Source organism: Chiloscyllium plagiosum, unplaced genomic scaffold (assembly GCF_037043375.1).
Source record: "Chiloscyllium plagiosum isolate Xiang-an unplaced genomic scaffold, Cpla_swu_hap1 HiC_scaffold_19, whole genome shotgun sequence".
Taxonomy (NCBI): domain Eukaryota; kingdom Metazoa; phylum Chordata; class Chondrichthyes; order Orectolobiformes; family Hemiscylliidae; genus Chiloscyllium; species Chiloscyllium plagiosum.
Window position 1 is genome coordinate 71,361,563 of NW_028270157.1, and position 23,231 is coordinate 71,384,793.

The following is a 23,231-nucleotide window of genomic DNA, read 5'->3' on the forward strand; positions in this document are numbered from 1 at the left end:
TGCACTACAAACTTCAGACTTCTGAATTTTCTCCCCATTTAAAAAATAGTCCATGCCTCTATTCTTCCTACCAAAGTGCATGACCTCACACTTTCCCACATTATACTCCATTTTCCACTTCTTTGCCCAATCTCCTAACCTGTCCAAATTCTTCTACAGCCTCCCACCACCTCAGTGCTACCTGTCCCTCGACCTATCTTTGTATCGTCTGCAAACTTAGCGCTCAGTTCCTTCATCTAGATGGTTAACATATAAAGTGAAAAGTTGTGGTCCGAATACTGAGCCTTTCAGAACAGCATTGTCATGGGCTGCCATCCTGAGAAGGACCCTTTTATCCCCAAGCTCTGCTTTCTTCCAGACAGTCAAGCTTCTTTCCATGCTAGCACCTTGCCTCTAACCACCAGCGGCCCTTCAACTTGCTCTGTAGCCTCCTGCATGGCACCTTGTCAAAGGCCTTCCTGAAGTCCAGGTAGATAGCATCTATTAGCTCTCCTTGGTCTAACCTGCTTGTTACTTCCTCAGAGCATTTCAGCAGATTTGTCAGGCATCACGTCCCCTTGATGAAACCATGCAGACTTTGCCCTGTTTAACAATACACTTCCAAGTATTCAGAAATTTCATCCTTCACAATGGATTCCAGGATCTTACCCACTACCAAGGTTAGGCTAGTTGGGGGTCTGTAATTTTCCGTCATTTGCTTTACTCCCTTTTTAAACAAGGGTGTCACATTAACGATTTTTCCAGTCCTCTGGGACTCTCCCGGATTCCTGCAATTCCTGAAAGATCACCTCTAACGCGTCCACTATGTCTTCAGCTATCTCCCTTAGAATTCTGGGGCATACTCCATCTGGTCCAGGTGATTTATCTACCTTCAGGTAAAACGCAAAACCAAAATCCAGATCAGAGAAACTAATTTATTACAGTTGGAATGGATCCAGGAAGATATTTCTGTGAATTGATGTCTGTCTGTGCCACTGGTTGGCTCAAGGTACTCAGTATCTGTTTTGTATTTCTGACTGTTGATTTGATCTGTTGTTTATTTGGTAGTTACACTCCATGAGCGGGGAGAAGACATCGAGGAAGAGCAGCCTGTCATGGCGTCTCCGATGATGCAGGTTGAGGGGTTTATCTTTGCCCTCACCAGCACTAACAAAGACGGACGAGTGGTCATTCAGAAACAAGGTAGGTATGAGATGTCTCTCGTACAAATTCCACATCTTTCGTCATTTGCTCTATTTCAACCAGGTGAGAAGGCAGTCATGTCATTTGCCTTTTACTATTCAGTTACCTCCTGCTCGATGCACTTCACCTCTGCTTCGTTTTGGAGCTCATCCATTGACTGTCCCTCCCTATTGCAGCCATGGCTCACTAAAACCACTCTCAGCTCCGAATTACAGTGTCGTGAATCCAAGTCTCAATTCAAGACTTCAGCAAGAATCCTCGGCTGACACTTCAGTGCTGTACTAATGGAACATTGCACTATTAAAGATACCATCTGTCAGATGAGAGTTTCAACTGCCAGCTCTTGCAGATGGATATAAAACTTACTGTCACACAACTTTGAAGAAAAGGCTATTATTTGCTGTCCCCTACACACTTCACATCAGCTCTGATGAAGAGTCATTTAGACTCGAAATGTTCGCTCGGTCTCTCTCCATGGATGCTGCCTGACCCACTGTGATCTCCAGCATTTATTTCTAAGGCAGTTATCCAGGATAATATTTACCCTTCAACCATCAAAGAAATAGATTATCTAGTTAGAATTGCATTCTTGTTTATGGGGCTTGTGGTATTAACTGCTCTATTTATTACATACAATAGTAATCATAATTTAAAAGTGCTTCATTGGCTTTTGGGGGCTTTGGGATTTCCTGTGGTTGCAACTACAAGCCCCTTTTTTTTTTTTACTTTAGTCCATGCTTTTTCATTTTTATATCTGTGACCTCTTCTGTTCTTTTTTTGTCCAAACTACATTCCATTTTCTGATTCCCCAAATTCGGTCTGCCATCTCCAAGGCACAAGTCAGAAGTGTGATGGAGTACTCCCCACTTGTCTGGATGTGTCCAGCCCCAGTAACACTCAAGAAGCTTGACACCATCCAGGACATAGCAGGTCTCTTGGTTGGATTACACCCACAAGCATCCACTCCCTCCACCACTGATGTACAGTAGCAGCAGTGTGTACTTTCTACAAGATGCATTGCAGAAATTCACCAAATATCCTTAGATAGCACTTTCCAAACCCATGATCACTTACATCTCGAAGGAGAAGGGCAGCAAAAAAAAAATCACCTACAGGTCACTACCTACAAGTTCCCCTCCAAACCACTCACCATCCTGACTTGGAGATGTATTAGTGTTCCTTCACTATCACTGGATCAAAATCTTGGCATTTCCTCCTTTAGGGCATTGTGAGTCAGTCCACAGTGCATGGACTGCAGCAGTTTAAGGAGGCAGCTCACCACCACCTTCTCAAGAGCAACGAGAGATGGGCAATAAATGCTGGTCAGCCAGTGACATCTCACGAGCAAATAAAAATATCTAGCCTCCCTTATGATTGCTCATTACTCATGTTCCATTCCTGTAAGTGAGAAGTGAAATTGCTTAGGTTAGCCCTTCACTGAGTGCATTCTAAATAGCCTTTGATGAGTCATTACACCACTTAAAGGAGTCATTCTACCCATCGAGTCCAAACTGGTTCTGTAGAGCAATCTAATGAGTCCCTTTCCCCTGCATTATCCATATATTTTTTTCATTCACCCATGGGATGTGCGCTTCATTTGCTGGGCCAGCATTTTTTATCCACTTCAGAGGGAAGTATAAGTATCAACCACGTTGCTGTGGGTTTGGAATCACATGCAGGCCAGACCAGGTGAGGAAAGTCGATTTCCCAGAAGGACATTAGTGAACCAGATGGGTGTTTCTGACAATTGGTAATTTTATGGTCATCAGTAGATTCTTAATTCCAGATTTTTTTTAATAGATTCTGAGTTCATAGAACATTAGCTAAGTTTCTGGGTTAATGGTCTAGTGATAACACCACCAGGCCATCGCCTCCCAAGTAACCCTGCAAGTTTATTTCCATTGAAAATCTATAATCCTTGTCCCTTGGTCTTTTTACAATCAGCCATTGGGAACAGGTTTTATTTGTCTACCTTTTCCAAACCTATCATAACCTTGTATACCTCTATCAACTCTCATGCTCCAGGGAGAATAAGCCCCGATTCTGCAATCTAACCTTGGAGTTAAAATTTCCTCACCCTGCAATCATTCTAGTTGATCTCTTCGACACTTTCAAGAGCCCTCACATTCCTCTCAAAGTGTACTGAACAAACATGGATGCAATGATCTAGTAGTGGCCTAGCCAGAACCGAATAAAGATTCAGCAATTTTGTACTCAATATCCAGGATCCAAATACTTTGCTAAATATTCTCAATATGTCCAATCTTCAGAATTATGCCACTTGAGCTCACGATCCTTTCTTCCTGTGTACTCTTTAAATCTGTGCCACATTGTTCATATTGCTTCCCTACATTGCCTCTGTCGATACTTTGTGCCAAAATGTTTCTCTGTTTATATTTCATCCTCCATGTTTCTGTCCATTCTGCTAGCCTGTTCCTGTTGCAGTTGAATAGTGTCATCCTCAAGTTTAAGCACAGCCTATCACTACCCTATCACTTATGCGGAAAGTCAGGAAGCATGGGATAGAGGGAAATTTGGCCAGTTGGATAGAAAACTGGCTAACCGGTCGAAGTCGGAGAGTGGTGGTAGATGGTAAATATTCAGCCTGGAGCCCAGTTACAAGTGGAGTTCCGCAGGGATCAGTTCTGGGTCCTCTGCTGTTTGTAATTTTTATTAATGACTTGGAAGAGGGAGTCGAAGGGTGGGTCAGTAAATTTGCAGATGATACGAAGATTGGTGGAGTTGTGGATAGTGAGGAAGGCTGTTGTCGGCTGCAAAGGGACTTAGATATGATGCAGAGCTGGTCTGAGGAGTGGCAGATGGAGTTCAACCCTGTCAAGTGTGAGGTTGTCCATTTTGGAAGGACAAATAAGAATGCGGAATACAGGGTTAATGGTAGGGTTCTTAGTAAGGTGGAGGAGCAGAGGGATCATGGGGTCTATGTTCATAGATCTTTGAAAGTTGCCAACTCTCAAAGATCTTTGAGAGTTACAAGCTCTATCCACCTGACACTCAGGTGGATAGAGCTTGTAAGAAGGCCTATGGTGTATTAGCGTTCATTAGCAGAGGGATTGAATTCAAGAGTCATGAAGTGATGTTGCAGCTGTACAGGACCTTGGTTAGGCCACATTTGGAGTACTGTGTGCAGTTCTGGTCGCCTCACTTTAGGAAAGATGTGGAAGCTTTGGAGAGGATGCAGAGAAGATTTACCAGGATGTTGCCTAAAATGGAGAATAGGTCGTACGAGGATAGGTTGAGAGTTCTAGGCCTTTTCTCATTGGAACGGCGAAGGATGAGGGGTGACTTGATAGAGGTGTATAAGATGATCAGAGGAATAGATAGAGTAGACGGTCAGAAACTTTTTTCCCCGGGTACAACAGAGTGTTACAAGGGGACATAAATTTAAGATGAAAGGTGGAAGGTATAGGGGAGATGTCAGGGGTGGGTTCTTTACCCAGAGAGTGGTGGGAGCATAGAATGCGCTGCCTGTGGGAGTGGCAGAGTCAGAATCATTAGTGACCTTTAAGCGGCAATTGGATAGGTACATGGATGGGTGCTTAAGCTAGGACAAATGTTCATGGGCCGAAGGGCCTGTTCTGTGCTGTATTGTTCTATGTTCTATATGTTCTATGTACCCCTGCCTCTTGATTTGCACCTCATCCATTAACTCCACCACCTCTGGTCTTTTGTCAGCATCTCCTTCCTTAATAACTCAAAACAAACTACTCATTTGCAAATTAATCTTGTCCTCAGCCTCTAGGCATATTACCACCCTGGGGCTCATGAGGTGCCATGATAAATTGTCTCCCTCTGAGCTTGAGTTCAAGTACCACCTGCTCCAGAGCTGTGCTATAATATGTATGGAAAGATCGGTTAAAATTCTTACGATCACCCTCTACGTTAATAATGGCTTCTTGTTTACACACTGGTTGACTTTTTGGGTTTCCTTTGACTTTAAGTGCTCATTTTCTCTCTGAGGTCTTATTGTTTTGTTGTTTGTTGATACTGTCAGTCTCACTACCTTCTCTGATCACACTTCCATTGCTAAAGCTGCCTCCAAGAAATGCTTATTTGCACAAGCAGTCTTTTCACATTAAACGCTCTTAACCCTGTATAAAGCCCAAGCGTTTTTGAGATTTACACCATGTTGCTTTCTCAAGCAAGGTTCCTGTAATCATTTCTATGTTGCTAGATGAGATAAAGGGAAGCCTGTCATCCAAAGGAGGATACTTTTTAACAGTTATCCTCAACATTCATGTGTTTCTTTCTTACCCCACTTGCAGCAATGCTGCTTTAGCAACTAAGTATAAAGTTACTGCTCTGCGAGAATGCCAAAGATTAGTCATTGGTATAAAGCTGAAAAAAGAATGGTGCCTATTATCCTGAACTCACCACATGAAAACTCAAGGAGCCGATCTGCAGAAACACCCGAGGCTAACAGCAGCTGGTCTTTGAATTCTTCCACCTAGTAATAAAATCAGGAACATTTCTGCATTATGTGATAAGTAAATGCTTACCTATCTCTCCTGTACTACAATGACACTCTGCACTATTGACTACTTTTACTCAAACTTTTGCAGTCCCTCGATACTGTGCAAACCCTCAGTCTGCCCTATGTCCTATACCCCTCCAAGTGGTTTTTAAATCTTTCCCCAATGGGGTTAAACTATACATTTGATTTTATTTCTTTGCCTTTTCTACTCTTTGCAGCTTTAGAACTGTTTAGCACTGCACATTGTTCATGCTGCACATAATTCAGACATAGGTATAGGGATTGTCTCAAATTGTCCCTCTCTGTCTCAAATTATTCTATATATCTTTTCATTATGCTGCCATAAGATTTGGAGTGCTGGGATTGTTCAGATGGAGTCCATGGCTGTTGTTTCTGTTCAGGTTGCTGATTTAGATTTAAATGACAGTCCTGAGATGTGAAACAACTCAATGACTAGTGCAATACAGTTAGGCTTCAGTTCACAAGAGATGTGTGAATCTACCTTTCAGTTGGTCTCACTAAACTATAGTCCATCTAAACCGCTGGCTTTTACCTTTCCAGAATACCAAGTGGAAGGCCTATTACTCAGTAGCTAATTTTTTTTTAAACCAAGACAATTAGTCTATCCTTGATGACCGTCTTTTCAGCTACTGTTCATTTTTCACAAAATCGAACACTTTCTCATAATCTCTGTAAATCCACAAATAATTAAAGAAATGTCTGAAACTCCTTCCCAGGATGACTCAGTGGATCAGTCTAACATTGGATTGAGGGGTTATTTGTCCTTGCTTCACTGTGACATGGGCTCTCAAATCAGAACCTTAAGTCAGATGTTCAGTGAGCAAAATTTGATTTGATGTATTGTTGTCACGTGTACCTGAGTAGAGTGAAAAGTTTTGCTTTGCCTGCAGTACAGGCAGATCATAATATACAAGGACCTACAGATCGCCTTTCGTTATCCATGTTTACAAATCTGCTTCATCATGCCCTCTTTTTCCTCCCTGTGCCCTCTTTAAAATATTGCCATTTCTTTCCTCTTTTCCTCCCCAGCACCATAAAAGCAAGCAGCTCCTCACTTCCCTATCTCCTCCAATCTATTGACCTTCAGAGCCATATTTGACATTCCAAATCCTGAGTTATGCTGCTTATTTTCTATTGGTACCCTTAACAAAAAACCTCGTCTTCCTAATGATGGTACTTGCAGTAAATCTCATGAAGGGTGTGGTGCAGTTCTGACGACATATTTCTGTTAACATGACTCATCAGTCTGTCTAATTGGTTGGAGGATTTCTGTACATTTTCCTCTGGAGAGACTGTGGACGTGATGGGAACCACAGCTGGCTTAGCTGAGACTTAACTCAACACAAACTCCATCCAAGATTCAATGGAGTATGCAGCTCTTGCTTCAGCCAAAATTAACTCCACACTCAGGGTCTGAGGATGTTGTAGACTTGCGGACCAGCACACAACTGATGGAGTGCTGTTTTATTACTGAGAAGGCTTTGACCTGTTCACTGGCATGATTTGCTGTTTTATCTCCAATTTTACCTCAACCAACACAACAAAAGCAATTTGACTGGTCATTCATCTTAAACTGTAGTTATCTGTATCATGGAGATGTCTACTACATCTGCCTGACTAACAACACCACTCTGGTCGTCCATTCATGAAACACTTGGTTACATTAGTAGATTGTTTGTTAGATTCACGTCTTTCAAATGTTATCTGTCAGAAGTCCATGCCTGCGCTTGCTGTGGTATCTTCTGTTTCTCCATGGTTTTCTTTCCCAGTTCTCCACTCTACGATGCTTGCCTCACAGTAAAAAGGGCAGGAAAGCATTGGCTGTGCTCACAGCTGCCAACCACTGATAAAGAAAGGGCAAGTCACTGTGTTGTCCACAGCCTCTTCAGCAGAATCCAATGGCAGATATGAAGGACTGGTGCCTTGAGCTGATTGATTCAGTGTTGTTTTAAGCTAGGCTTATGTATGAACTTGGCTCTGTGTCCTGCAGGTACAGTGTCCCAGAGCAGTCTGAAGTTCTTACTGTTGAATCCAGCAGTCCACTTTGCTGAAGTAGTGAAGGAGTGTCGAGCAGTGGTCATCGCTGGAGGAACAATGCAGCCGGTAGGTGTTTCCTGATGCAAATGAGCAATGTTTAAATTTATATCCAGTGATTCCTGCTAGAAACCCTGTTCCATTTGTATGTCTTAGCACACATCGACTTCAGGTCAGATCATCATGTATGAGTGTCGTGCACCCCTGGTCCTGTGAATGAAACATAGCGTCTTGGGTGAAATGCCTGTGGAGTCTTCTCAAACTTGTGGTGTTGCCGGTAAACCCTAGATCTCATTAAAGACTAAAGCAAATAACCTCTGCACAACAGTCTGTTGTGCAGAGTCTACAGGCAAGGGTTTCAGACCCCCAAGAAAGCCATTCTAGCCAATTTGTAACAATAATTAGCTGTGATTGTAGCTGAAATTAGACTGCTGAATGGACTCAAATCTGATGTTGAACTTTCTTTTTTCACCTCCTGCACAGCCATAACTCTGTATGCCTCATTATGTTCAGTCACCCTATGATATGAATGTCCTTGTATATTATGATCTGCCTGTACTGCAGGCAAAGCAAAACTTTTCACTCTACTCAGGTACACGTGACAACAATACATCAAATCAAATTTTGCTCACTGAACATCTGACTTAAGGTTCTGATTTGAGAGCCCATGTCACAGTGAAGCAAGGACAAATAACCCCTCAATCCAATGTTAGACTGATCCACTGAGTCATCCTGGGAAGGAATTTCAGACATTTCTTTAATTATTTGTGGATTTACAGAGATTATGAGAAAGTGTTTGATTTTTGTGGAAAATGAACAGTAGCTGAAAAGACGGTCATCAAGGATAGACTAATTGTCTTGGTTTAAAAAATAACTTAGCTACTGAGTAATAGGCCTTCCACTTGGTATTCTGGAAGGGTAAAAGCCAGCGGTTTAGATGGACTATAGTTTAGTGAGACCAACTGAAAGGTAGATTCACACATCTCTTGTGAACTGAAGCCTAACAGTATTGCACTAGTCATTGAGTTGTTTCATATCTCAGGACTGTCATTTAAATCTAGATCAGCAACCTGAACAGAAACAACAGCCATGGACTCCATCTGAACAATCCCAGCACTCCAAATCTTATGGCAGCATAATGAAAAGATATATAGAATAATTTGAGACAGAGAGGGACAATTTGAGACAATTCCTATACCTATGTCTGAATTATGTGCAGCATGAACAATGTGCAGTGCTAAACAGTTCTAAAGCTGCAAAGAGTAGAAAAGGCAAAGAAATAAAATCAAATGTATAGTTTAACCCCATTGGGGAAAGATTTAAAAACCACTTGGAGGGGTATAGGATATAGGGCAGACTGAGGGTTTGCACAGTATCGAGGGACTGCAAAAGTTTGAGTAAAAGTAGTCAATAGTGCAGAGTGTCATTGTAGTACAGGAGAGATAGGTAAGCATTTACTTATCACATAATGCAGAAATGTTCCTGATTTTATTACTAGGTGGAAGAATTCAAAGACCAGCTGCTGTTAGCCTCGGGTGTTTCTGCAGATCGGCTCCTTGAGTTTTCATGTGGTGAGTTCAGGATAATAGGCGCCATTCTTTTTTCAGCTTTATACCAATGACTAATCTTTGGCATTCTCGCAGAGCAGTAACTTTATACTAAGTTGCAAGTTCAGACAGATCATCCAGATCTTTTGAGCTCTCATTTCATGGTCAAGTGTAAGGAGAATATGTAGCCGAGACCTGGAACTAGCATTTTTATAGCTCAGTGCTTTACTTAGGATGCTGCTGTTTGATGAGTGGTCTGTTGATATTCCGTTCATACGTTGACTGTTTGGAGGCTGGTGTCCTGTCAGACGGATAGTGTTTGTAGTGGTGCTGAGTGCCGTGACAGTTGGAGTGTGCTTGTGGTGGTGGTTAGGGCCCTGTCAGTTCGAGTGTGTCTGTGGTGTTGGTTGTTCGTGCCCTGTCAGTCAGAGTGTGCTTGTGGTAGTTAGTGCCCTTTCAGTCAGATACAATCCGACTAAGAGAGCACTAATCACTGCCACAGACACAATCCGACTGAAAGGACACCAGCCACCGCCACATACCCCTGCTTGTTCCCATACCCATGACACATTTTGCTTTTAGAAATCTATATCTTTCTTAATTATATTCAGTGACTTCTCCTCTGCAGCTTGCTGTGAGAGAGGATTCCGCAGGTTCACTACTGAGTAAAGACATTTCTCTTCATATTAAAGGAAATAGAATAACCAGAGAGAGAACAGGGTCCCTCAAGAACCAAAGTAGACATGTATGTGTAGAACTGCAGGAGATGGGTGAGGTTCTCAATGAACATTTGTACTCTGCATTTACCATGGAGGAAGACATGAAGACTAGCAAACGTGAGGAAGCTAGTGGTGATATCTTGGGGACAGTCCATATCACAGTAGAGTAGGTGTTTTTTCACATTACATTACAGTGTGGAAACAGGCCCTTCGGCCCAACAAGTCCACACCGACCCGCCGAAACGCAACCCACCCATGCCCCTACATTTACCCCTTACCTAACACTAGGGGCAATTTAGCATGGCCAATTCACCTGACCTGCACATCTTTGTGACTGTGGGAGGAAACCGGAACACCCGGAGGAAACCCACGCAGACACGGGGAGAACGTGCAAACTCCACACAGTCAGTCGCCTGAGGCGGGAATTGAACCCGGGTCTCTGACGCTGTGAGGCAGCAGTGCTAACCACTGTGTCACTATGCCGCCCATGTTGGATGGTGTTAGAATGTGTGAAGGTGGATAAATCTCCTGGTCCTGACCAGATATATCCAAGAACACTGCAAGAGGCTGGAGAAGAAATTGCAGGGGGCCCTGGCTGATAGTTTTGCATCATCGTTCGTCACGGATGAGGTCCTAGAAGTCTGGAGGGTAGCGAATGTTGTGCTGTTATTCAAGAAAGGCTGCAAAGAAAACCCCAGGAACAATAGACCAGTAAGCTTAACATCTGTGGTATATAAGTTACTTGAGAAGAATCTGAGGCATAAGGTATACATGCATTTGGAAAGACAGGGTTTAATTAGGAGTAGTCAGCATGGCTTTGTGTGTGGGAGATCATGCCTCACAAATTTGTCAGGGTTCTTTGATGAAGTGACCAGAAAGGTTGACGAGAGCAGGCCAGTAGACATAGTCTATATGGATTTCAGTAAGGCCATTGGTAAGGTTCCACCTGGTAGGCTGCTCTGGAAGGTTAGATCGCATGGAATCCTAGGAAGCTGGCAAATTGGATACACAATTGGCTTGCTGGATGGAAGCAGAGGGTAATAGTGGAAGGATGCTTGTTGGACTGGAGGCCTGTCACTAGTGGGGGTGTGCCTCAGGGGTTGGTGCTGGGCCCAATACTGTTTGTTATCTATATCAATGATTTGGATGAGAATGTACAAGGCATGGTTAGTTAGTTTGCTGATGACACTAAAATAGGCAGCATCGTGGACAGTGAGGAAGGTTATCAGAAGTTGCAGCAGGACCTTGATCAGCTGGGGAAATGGGCTGAGAAATGGTAAATGGAGATTAGTATAGATAGGTCTGAGGTCTTGCATTTTGAAAAGTCAAATCAAGGAGTTTCATGGTGAATGATTGAGCCTTAAGGACTGTAATGGAACAGAGGAACCTTGGAGTTCAGGTGAGGAAGGATTTTGGCACACTGGCCTTTATCAGTCAGGACATTGAGTATAGAAGTTGGGAAGTATTATGAAGGTGTAAGGGTTACTGTGCTTTAAGGAAGTATAAAAGCTAGCAAGGACTTAGAGAAGCACACAGGGTACTGGAAAACTTGAAATACAACATTTAGTCGAGCAGCTAAATTAGCTGGATTGCCTGGATACAAAAAACAAATTTGAATTCAGCCAATTACTTTAAATTATGCCCCAAGATAACAAACTCCAATGAAGTTTGAATTTAGTATTTTGACAATATTAAAACCAATAAAACAATCCGATGCTTTGGGGTATAAAACTGGGAAAAGTTGAACAGTTGAGGGAGAACTGCCAAGCCACCAACAAATACAGGCTGCTTGCAGATCAAATCTCTTAAAGGTACCTTTATCTATCGACGACCTGCGAAACAGAATCCCTAAGAAGTGGGCGACATGGTGGCTCAGTGGTTAGTACTTCGGCCTCACAGCGCCAGGGGCCCAGGTTCGATTCCGACCTCGGGTGACTGTCTGGGTAGAATTTGCACATTCTCCCAGTATCTGCGTGGGTTTCCTCTGGGTGCTCTGGTTTCCTTCCACAATCCAAAGATGTGCAGGTTAGGTGAATTGGGCATGCAAAATTGCCCATAGTGTTCAGGGATGTGTAGGTTAGGGGTAAATGTAGAGAAATGGGGAATGGCTTTGGGTGGGATACTCTTCAGACGGTCGGTGTGGACTTGTAAGGCCTGTTTCCATACTGTAGGGATTCTCCGAAGGAAACAGAGGAAAATACAGAGGACACTCGGCAAGCTGACTAGTTTTGAAATGTGATTACGTTTTTTTGGGGTAAATCGTAATCGGAATTTTTTATCAGACAAGTATTGTAGAGGGAAAGGTAAAAGATAGGTGTAGATGGATGAGTTGCAAATAGTTGTTCGTTAATATTCTCTGTTAGACTTAAAAATTAACAACTTTATTTTTTTTTACTTTAAATAGTGACTTTTGGGATAGGTCTTGACCTCAAATTTTCACAGATTACCGCACAAGGTATATCTTTTCTGTGTTGCTGGTTTAAATTAGCAGGGGGGTTTACCCTGTGTCGTAACAGAAGTTATGTTGCAGTTATACAGGACACTGGTGAGGCCGCACTTGGAGTATTGTGTTCAGTTTTGGTCACCTTGCTATAGGAAGGATGTTATTAAACTGGAAAGAGTACAGAAGAAATTTACAAGGATGTTGCCAGGACTCAAAGGTCTGAGTTATAGGGAGAGGTTGTTCAAGCTAGGATCGTTTTCTTTAGAGCATAGGAGACTGAGGCGGGATCTTATAGAGGTGTACAAGATCATGAGAGGCATGGATAGGGTGAATGCACTCAGTCTTTTTCCCAGAGTTGGGGAATCGAGGACTAAAGGGTATCAGTTTAAGGCTAGAGGGGAAAGAATAAAAGGGAACCTGAGGGGCAACGTTTTTACACAGAGGGTGGTACGGATATGGAGTGGGCTACCAGTGGAAGTGGTTGAGGCGGGTACATTAACAACATTTAAAAGGCATTTGGACAAATACATGGATAGGAAAGGATTAGAAGGATATGGGCTAAGTGCAGGGAACACTTCAACCCCAGGGCATCAATGTGGACTTCAACAGTTTCCTCATTTCCCCTCCCTCCACCTTACCCAAGTTCCAACCTTCCAGCTCAGCACCGTCCTCATGATCTGTTCTACCTACCTATCTCCCGTCCCACCCTCCTCTCTGACCTATCACCTCCATCCACACCCCCATTCACCTGTTGTACTCTTTGCTATCTTCTTCCCCCAGACCCCCCCCCCCCATCCCCCTCAATTTATCTCTCCACCCTGCCTCTATTCCTGATGAAGGGCTTTTGCCTGAAACGTCAATTTTCCTGCTCCTTGGATGCTGCCTGACCTGCTGTGCTTTTCCAGCACCACACTGATCTAAACAGGCTGAGATGATGGGCAAATGCATGGCAGACGCAGGATTATGTGGATAAATATCAGGTTATCATATTGATAGCAAGTAAGAAAGGCAGATTATTATTTGAATGGCTGTAAATTGAGAGAGGGGAATGTTCAATAAACCCTGGATATCCTCGTGCACTAGTCAGTGAAAGCAAGCACACAAGACAGTAAAGGAGGCAGATTGTATATTGGCCTTCATATTGAGAGGATTTGAGTACAGGAACAAGGATGTCTTGTTGCAATGATACAGGGCATTAGTTGGGCCACACTTGGAATATTGGGTGCAGTTTAGGTTTCCTTACCTGAGGAAGGATGCTCTTGCTGCAGAGGGAATGCAACGAAGGTTTCCCAGATTGATTCCTGGGATGGCAGGACTGGCAAATGATTTGGTTAGGATTGTATTCACTGGAGTTTAGAAGAATGACGGGTGACTGCAGGGAGGATGCTCCCGATGGGAGAGGAATCCAGGACTGGGGTCACTTTAAGGATAAAGGGTAGATCTTTTATGACTGAGGTGAGGAGGAATTTCTTAAACCTGGGGAATTCACTACCATGGAAAGTAGTTGAGGCCAAAACATAATGTTTTCATGGAAGAGGTAGTAAAACCTCTTCTGGAGAAAAAAGACAAAGCAATGGGGGAAAAGTGGGATTAAGGTACTGAGCTCGATGACCCATGATGGCTATGATGAATACAGGCGCAGGCTTGAGGGATAAAATGGCCGACTTGTGTTCCTATCTTCTGTGTTTCTATATTAAGAATTCAAATCCCACCCTCCTACACTATCCTTCCAGTCATGCATTAATTTACAGTATTCTCCTAATTCTGATCTTACTAGCATGTAACACTGGGAGTAAACTTGAGATTTCCACTGTTGAGATCCTGGTTTTTCATTTATTTCCTAGCTCCCTATACTCTGTTCTCAGGACTGCATGCTTTGTTTTTATACCTATAGCGTTACACTGACTTAGTCCACAATCTCTGATTCTTCTTTCTTCACAATGTCCTACAGCCGTAGAAATGTCTGCAGAAACTCTTGCACTGTTTGCTTTCTGCTTCTGCTGTGCCTGGTGATCACATGTTCCCTTCCTGCGTTGGCAATCTTGACCTGCAGTGTGATCATCTCACTGCTACCCACAACTATCTCAGCCTTGTAGGTAATCAACAATGACTCCAGCTGCTGCTCTATATCTGGTAGGATAACATCCAGTAGCTGCAGTCCTGCATATGTGGTCACCCTGGACATGAGATGTCCTAACTTCCCACATCCCACAGCAGTTGCAGTACACCTGACTGCTGCCTTACCCTTGAATTACTGGTTGTACGTTTGCTTGCTGGACTGGTAGGTTTTTTCTCAGACATTTCGTCACCATGCTAGGTAACATTCTCAGTGAGCCTCCGTTGAAGTGCACCATGAATGAACATCTGTGAACACCAACGCTTCACTGATGATGTTACGTAGCATGGTGATGAAACGTCTGAGAACAAACCTACCAGCTCAGCAAGCAAACTTACAACCAGAACCTCAACCTGAGCCACAAATCTGCTCAAAAACCTTGAATTACTCTCCAAATTACTTCCTCCAAATTAAAGAATATTATATATATATACCAGAACCCATCCTTGACAGTTGTCACCCAGTCATCACCTTGTCCACTCCTCTCACTGACACTGTCTCCGTGTCCTCACACTGCCCACTCCTCTCACTGACACTGACTGTCACTCTGTCCTCACCTTGTCCATTCCTCTCACTGACACTGACTGTGGAAGAACAAAGAACAATACAGCGCAGAACAGGCCCTACGGCCCTCGATGTTGCGCCGACCTGTGCACTGATCCAAGTACATCCCCTTATACTATCCCATCATCATCCATGTGCTTATCCAAGGTCTGTTTAAATGCCCCTAATGTGGCAGAGTTGACTACATGAGCAGGCAGGGCATTCCACGCCCTTACCACTCTCTGAGTAAAGAACCTGCCTCTGACATCTGTCTTAAATCTATCGCCCCTCAATTTGTAGTTATGCCCCCTTGTACAAGCTGATGTCATCATCCTAGGAAAAAGACTCTCACTGTCTACCTTATCTAATCCTCTGATCATCTTGTATGTCTCTATCAAATCCCTTTTTAGCCTTCTTCTCTCAAATGAGAACAGACCCAAGTCTCTCTCAGTCTTTCCTCATAAGATCTTCCCTCCAGACCAGAACTGTACACAATATTCCAAGTGTGCTGCATTAGCATTTTGTATAGTTGCATCACGACATCATGGCTCTGGAAGGTAAAAACAATGACTGCAGATGCTGGAAACCAGATTCTGGATTAGTGGTGCTGGAAGAGCACAGCAGTTCAGGCAGCATCCAAGGAGCTTCGAAATCGACGTTTCAGGCAAAAGCCCTTCATCAGGAATAAATTAATGCTTTTATTCCTGATGAAGGGCTTTTGCCCGAAACGTCGATTTCGAAGCTCCTTGGATGCTGCCTGAACTGCTGTGCTCTTCCAGCACCACTAATCCAGAATCATGGCTTTGGAACTCAGTCCCTCTACCAATAAAACCTAACACACTTTTTGCCTTCTTGACAGCAGTAACAACCTGGGTAGCAACTTTCAGGGATCTATGTACATGGACCCCATGATCCCTCTGCACATTCACACTACCAAGAATCTTTCCATTGACCCAGTATTCTGCCTTCTTGTTATTCTTCCCCAAGTGAATCACCTCACATTTACCTGCATTGAACTCTATTTGCCACCTCTCAGCCCAATTCTGTAGTTTATCCAAATACCCCTGCAACCTATAACATTCTTCCAAACAGTCCACTACTCCATCAACTTTAGCGTCATCTGCAAACTTACTAACCCATCTGCCGATGCCTGCGTTTAAGTCATTTATAAAAATGACAAATAGCAGTGGTCCCAAAACAGCTCCATGTGGCACACCACTAGTAACTGGACTCTAGGCTGAATATTTTCCATCAACCACCACTTGCTACCTTCTTAAAGAAAGCCAGTTTCTAATCCAAACTGCTAAATCACCCTCAATCCCATGCCTCTGCATTTTCTCCAAAAGCCTACCATATGGAGTCTTATCAAAGGCTTTACAGAAGTCCATGTATATCATGTCAACTGCCCTACTCTCATCCACATGCTTGGTCACCTGAAAAAAACTCAATGAGGTTTGTGAGACATGACCTGCCCTTGATGAAACCATGTTGACTATTTCCAGTCAAATTGTTTGCTAGATGATTATAAATCCTATCTCTTATGATCCTTTCCAAAACTTTTCCTACAACAGACGTAAGGCTCACTGGTCTATAATTACCTGGGTCATCTCTACTGCCCTTCTTGAACAAGGGCACAACATTTGCAATCCTCCAGTCCTCTGGTACTAATCCTCTGGACAATGACGACTCAAAGATCAAGGCCTAAGGCTCCAGCATCTCCTCCCTAGTTTCTCAGAGAATCCTCTGATAAATCCCATCCGGCCCTGGGGACTAGTCTACTTTCACACCACCTAGAATTGATAACACCTCCTCCTTACTAACCTCGATCCTTTCTGGTCTAATATCCCGTATCTCATTTTTCTCCTGTATAATATTCTCCTTTTCCTGAGTGGAAACAGATGAGAAATAATCATTTAACACCTCTTCGATCTCCACAGGGTCCACACTTAACTTCCCCCTTCTGTCTTTGACTGGCCCTATTCCTACTTGGTCATCCTTTTATCCTCTCACTGACACTGACTGTCTCCATGTCCTCACACCGTCCATTCCTCTCACTGACACTGATTGTCTGTCACAGGGTGGTCACCTCAGCCAACCCTGTCCAAAAGGAACACCCTGTCTCTATCTACAAGCTGGTGGTTCCTGAAATTTTTAGTGCAGAATTACCTGTCAACTGTCCTTTTTTTTCTGAACCTCTTAGATCATGTGATTCCTCCAGGAAACATTTTGCCAGTAATCCTGTGTAGTGGTCCATCAGGACAGCAGCTTGAATTCACCTTCCAGAAGAGGGACAATACACAGCTGGTGAGTATTTCAGACCTGAAGCTGTCTCCAAAATCTGAAATAAGTCAGCAAATCTCAGTAAAGCGTGGTATTGTAAAGTTGTGATATATTGAATTTGAGCTTAGAACATAGAACATTACAGGAGAAAGTGAGGTCTGCAGATGCTGGAGATCAGAGCTGAAAATGTGTTGCTGGAAAAGCACAGCAGGTCAGGCAGCATCCAGGGAACAGGAGAATCGACGTTTCGGGCATAAGCCCTTCTTCAGGAATAGAGGCAGGGTGGCAGGAATGGCTTATGCCATTCCTGAAGAAGGGCTTATGCCCGAAACGTCGATTCTCCTGTTCCCTGGATGCTGCCTGAACTGCTGCACTTTTCCAGCAACACATTTTCAGCATAGAACATTATAGCGCAGTACAGGCCCCTCGGCCCTCATTGTTGCGATGACCTGTGGACCCAATCTGAAGCCCATCTATCCTACACTATTCCATTTTCATCCGTATGTTTATCCAATGACTGTTTAAATGCCTTTAAAGTTGGCGAGTTTACTACTGTTTCAGGCAGTACGCTCCATGCCCCTACTATTCTCTGTGTAAAGAAACTACCTCTGACATCCGTCCTATATCTATCACCCCTCAATTTAAAGCTATGTCCCCTTGTGCTAGCCATCAGCATCCAAGGAAAAAGCCTCTCATTGTCCACCCTATGATAATCATATATGTCTCAATTAAGTCACTTCTCAACCTTCTTCTCCCTTAGGAAAACAGCGTCACGATCTTAAGCCTGTCCTCCTAAGACCTTCCCTCCAAACCAGGCAACATCTTAGGTTGTTCAATTCATAATTACTCCAATTTACCAATGTCTGTAAATAACGCAATTAATTATAATCTTAGTGCATGATTTTGAGACAAGCCAATAACTTTTTTAAGAAAGAGCTAAAGTTAATAGAAAACTAAGCATAGAAAGATTATACTCATTGCAACAACAGACCTTTATGATTTTCGACAAGATCAAGCAGAAGAAAATTTTAAACAACTCGTATCTTCAGTAAATCTGATGAGAATGTCATCTTGGGGTCCTTCAGTAAATGGCTAGTGATGTAAAATAGTGACAAGCTCACCTCAGTCATGGTTGAGAGTGTGGTGCTGGAAAAGCACAGCAGGTCAGGCAGCATCCAAGGAAACAGGAAAATCGATGTTTTGGGCCGGAGCCCTTCATCAGGAATCTGGCCTGAAATGTCAATTCCTGCTCCTTGGATGCTGCCTGACCTGCTGTGCTTTTCCAGCACCACACTCTCAACTCTGATCTGCAGACCTCACTCTCCTCACCTCAATCATGGGTTTACTTATCTCTGTGACCCTCACCCATGTGAGACTTGGTCTGCTCTAATTCAGTGATGGGCCAAACTAGGTCTCTGGAATTATTAACTGGATCTCCAGACACTTATGAAGATGTTTCTGACAATAGAACAGTAGACTGTTCAGCATGTATCCCCTGAATCTGATTTATATATACAACTTTCAAAAGCTTTGAATTTGTTCTAATCAAGTTTGGAAGATTGGTCATTGTCTGTTTACCTGATCATAAATGTCTTGGTGTCAAATTCCAGGCTTCCATTTAGTATTACAGGCAAGTTATAATTCTGTGTGTTAAGTTTATAAAAAGGATTTTAGGACTATCTTTAGTCTAATGCATATGTCAGATAACACTGTGAACTCAAAGTTTGTGCGAAGATTTGTAGCTCGGGTGCTCGTTGTTGTGGTTCTGTTCGCCGAGCTGGAAGTTTTTGTTGCAAACGTTTCGTCCCCTGGCTAGGCGACATCATCAGTGCTTGGGAGCCTCCTGCGAAGCGCTTCTTTGATGTTTCCTCCGGTGTTTATAGTGGTCTGTCCCTGCCGCTTCCGGTTGTCAGTTTCAGCTGTCCGCTGTAGTGGTTGGTATATTGGGTCCAGGTCGATGTCCAGACAGAGAACAGCCAGGGAATTCCTAGAGGCATGGCATTCATCCACAAACTCCATCAACAAACACATCGACCTGGACCCAATATACCAACCACTACACCGGACAGCTGAAACTGACAACCGGAAGCGGCAGGGACAGACCACTATAAACACCGGAGGAAATATCAAAGAAGCGCTTCGCAGGAGGCTCCCAAGCTCTGATGATGTCGCCTAGCCAGGGGACGAAACGTTTGCAACAAAAATTTCCAGCTCGGCGAACAGAACCACAACAACACTGTGAACTTAAAGCCTGTACATTTATAATCAAAGAATTTACAATGGATATAACTGAAATTCCACTTAATCATCTGGTTCTCAGCTGATATCCAAGTACATTGCTATCGTTACTGGCAAAGGTCTCATTTAATTTGTTATACATTGTAATTTGTAAGGGTACACTCAGTCTTTTCAAAGCTTTACAAGATTGCTGAATTTCTGGAAAGCCTTTTTTTGCTAATTCAGTGAATATGGAATAATGTTAATCTGAAAATTTAACTCTCTTTGGTCCTGGAGATATACAGCACTGAAATGCTGTAATTGTAACAGCCTCCACCACTTCCTCTGGCAGTTTATTCCATACAAGCACCATCCTCTGTGTGAAATATTTGCCCCTTCGGTCCCTCTGAATCTAATCCCCTCACCTTAAACCAATGCCGTCTAGTTTCAGTCTCTCCTACCCCAGAGAAAACATCTTGTATTTTTACCCTATTCATGCCCCTCATGATTTTATAAACCTCTATAAGGTCACCCCTCAGCCTCTGATGCACCAGGGAAAATGGCCCCAGCCTGTTCAGCCGTTCCCTTTAGCTCAAATCCTCCAACCCTAGCAACGTCCTTGTAAATCTTTTCCGAAACCTTTCAGGTTTTGCAACATCCTTCCGATAGGAATTGCACACAGAATTCTAAAAGTGGCCTAACTAATGTCCTGTACAGTCACAACATGACCTCCCAACTCCTTTACTGAATGCACTGACCAATAAAAGACAACCATACCTAATGCCTTCTTCACTATCCTATCTACCTGCGACTCTACTTTCAAGGAACTATGAACCTGCACTCCAAGGTCTCTTTATTCAGCAACATTCCCCAGGACCTTACCATTAAGTGTATAAGTTCTGCCCTGATTTTCCTTTCCAAAATGCAGCACCTCACATTGATCTAAATTAAACTCCATCTGCCACCCCTCAGCCCATTGACCCATGTGATCAAGATCCAGTTGTACTCTGAAGTAACCTTGGCTATGCACTACATCTTCAATTTTGGTGTCACCTGCAAATTTATTAACTATACCTCTTATGTTCACAAGTAAATTATTTATATAAATGATGAAAAGTAGTGGACCCAGCACCAATCCTTGTGGCACTCCACTGGTCACAGATCTCCAATCTGAAAAGCAACCCTCCACCACCACCCTCTGTCTTCTACCTTTGAGCCAGTTCTGTACCCAAATGGCTAGTTCTCCCTCTATTCTGCAGAATCTAATCTTGCTGACCAGTTCTACCATGAGGAACCTTGTCGAAAGCTTTACTGAAATCCATCTAGCTCACATCCACCACTCTGCCCTCATCAAGCCACTTTGTTACTTCTTCAAAGAACTCAACCAAGTTTGTGAGGCATGATTTCCCACGTACAAAGCCATGCTGATTATCCCTAATCAGTCCTTGCCTTTCCAAATGCATGTAAATCCTGTCCTTCAGGATTCCTTCCAACAACTTACCCACCACCCATGTCAAGTTCACCAATCTGTAGATCTCTGGATCTTTCCTTACCATCTTTCTTAAAAAGTGGAACCATGTTAGCCAACATCCAGTCTTCAGACACTTCGCCTGTGGCTAGCGATGATATAGATCTCAGCAAGCGGCCCAGTCATTTTTTAATGTGCTCGTGTTTCTACAGATTTGATAACTGAGTGAACTCCTTTCTCACACTCAGTACAAATGAACGGTCTCTCCACAGTGTGAATTTGCTGTGTTCTTGATGCCTCTGCCTAAAGCTCTGCTGACTGCTGGAATTGGTGCTTAACCATCTGTTCCAAATTTGTTGTATTTTGTGCTTAAAACTAGATGGGAGACATTTCACAGCAACATCATTGGAATGAAGGAAAATCTGAGTTTAGGAATCTCAAAGAGGTCTAGGAGCAAAGTATGTTTTGTTGAAGGAATTGTTTCCACTGGTTAGGGAGTTGGTAAATTATGGACACCCATTTAAAAGGAGCAATGAGACCTTGCACAACAGTTTGCTGCGATTGTCTGACTGTGCGGGTTTCCTGCAAGCACTCTTGTTTCTTCCCACAGTCTAAAGAGATGCAGGTTAACTAAATTGCCCATAATGCTCAGGGATGTGTAGGCTAGGTGGATTAGCCATCGGAAATGCAGTGTTACAGAGATGGGATAGCAAATGGGTCTGGGGTGGACTGCTCTTGGGAGGGTCATTGTGGACTCAATGGGCCGAATGGCCTGTTTCCTCACTGTGGGGATTCTGTGATTTAGTATACAGGCAGTCCCTGAGTTTTGTACCATTGCCATTTCTGAGTATGATCTTGAATCAATTTCTTTGCAAATTGCAACATAATACAGGACAGCATAAAATATCAATTTGTAAGTATGAGCAGATGCTCGCATTCAGGGATCATGCTTAAAGTTAATATTGGACCTCATTTGTAAGTGTAACTGTTCATAAATCAGATGTTCATAAGTTGGTGACCACCTTTAATACAATAGTGACTTTCAAAAGGAAATGGTATGTAGATGAGAAGAAAGAAATGTTTGCAGGGCTAGTGGGAAAGAGTAGACTAATTAGATAACACTTTCAAAAGCTTGCAGAAAGATTAAATTTTAGTGATTCCTTCTGACTGACCAAACCCAGCAACTGTGACAAGTGTTGGAATACCAGGCCAAGGTGAGGCACTGACATTGTGGGGAACATCATCATCGGTGGTTTAGGCTGTTCTGCCTTCCAGCATTTCCTTGAAGTTCCTGGTTAAAATGGATATCTGCACAGCCCTTAACTATGCTACTTAGCTTGTTCTAAATGACAGGTTCTGGAATTAATCTGAATGTCTCGTATGATGTTGACAATGCTTCATTCTTCTTTTGCTTTTAATGCCAAATCTTCTCTTTGTAGCTGGATGAATGTGGCCGGGTGCTGGTCAATCTGTGTAAGGTGGTCCCTGGTGGTATCGTATGCTTCTTTCCATCCTACGAGTATGAAAAACGAGTGTACACACACTGGGAAAAGACCGGCCTCCTGACACAGCTTGAAGCCAGAAAGAAGGTAACTCAGTTCTTTCACACTTGTGGCTCTTTCAGCTTTTAACAACTCAGAGGTAATAGTTTGGAACCACGCTCTTTTCTTTTGATAAGAATGTTGTACAGTGTTTGAAAATCTTTCTTTCTATTTAAAAAAAAGTCCCTCCCCTCACATCTTGTGTATGATTTTGTGTGTCTCATGCTTGCATTGTTCAGTCCTTTGACTTTTAACTGCACTTCTCCTCTCTTTCACACCCCACCCCTCCACCACCACAATGACCTGCCTTGATGGAAGACCCTTCAGTCCCCTCAGGAAGTTTTTGCCTAAACCCCCACTTTTTCTTGCTCCCTCCCCCTTTTTACGAGCTCATTCAGGAACAATCTTTTCAGCCAAGTTTTCATTCTCCCCTACCCAATAGCTGTCAACGTAGCCTCTTCTTTTTACTAATGCTGGATGATATCAAATGAAAACCACTCTGAATTGAAGGCTAAAAATTGTTCAGGTGACAAATTGTGCACTAAGATGACTTTAAAAGTACATTGTGGGATGCAGATGTGAGAATATGATGATAGAGCAGAGAATGATGAGTGAGAATGTGATGCTG

At 43.1% G+C, this 23,231-nt stretch overlaps 1 protein-coding gene across 2 annotated transcripts in view; it reads left to right on the forward strand.

Moving 5' to 3' along the window:
- Positions 1-23,231, forward strand: part of ddx11 (DEAD/H (Asp-Glu-Ala-Asp/His) box helicase 11) — an 80,908-nt gene that overhangs the window by 39,605 nt on the left and 18,072 nt on the right. For both annotated transcript variants that reach the window (XM_043708914.2, XM_043708917.2), the window contains 5 exons: positions 1,048-1,182; positions 7,686-7,798; positions 9,228-9,300; positions 17,298-17,401; positions 22,502-22,651. In XM_043708914.2, coding sequence (XP_043564849.2) covers positions 1,048-1,182; positions 7,686-7,798; positions 9,228-9,300; positions 17,298-17,401; positions 22,502-22,651 — 575 coding nt within the window. The remainder of the gene's footprint in view (positions 1-1,047; positions 1,183-7,685; positions 7,799-9,227; positions 9,301-17,297; positions 17,402-22,501; positions 22,652-23,231) is intronic.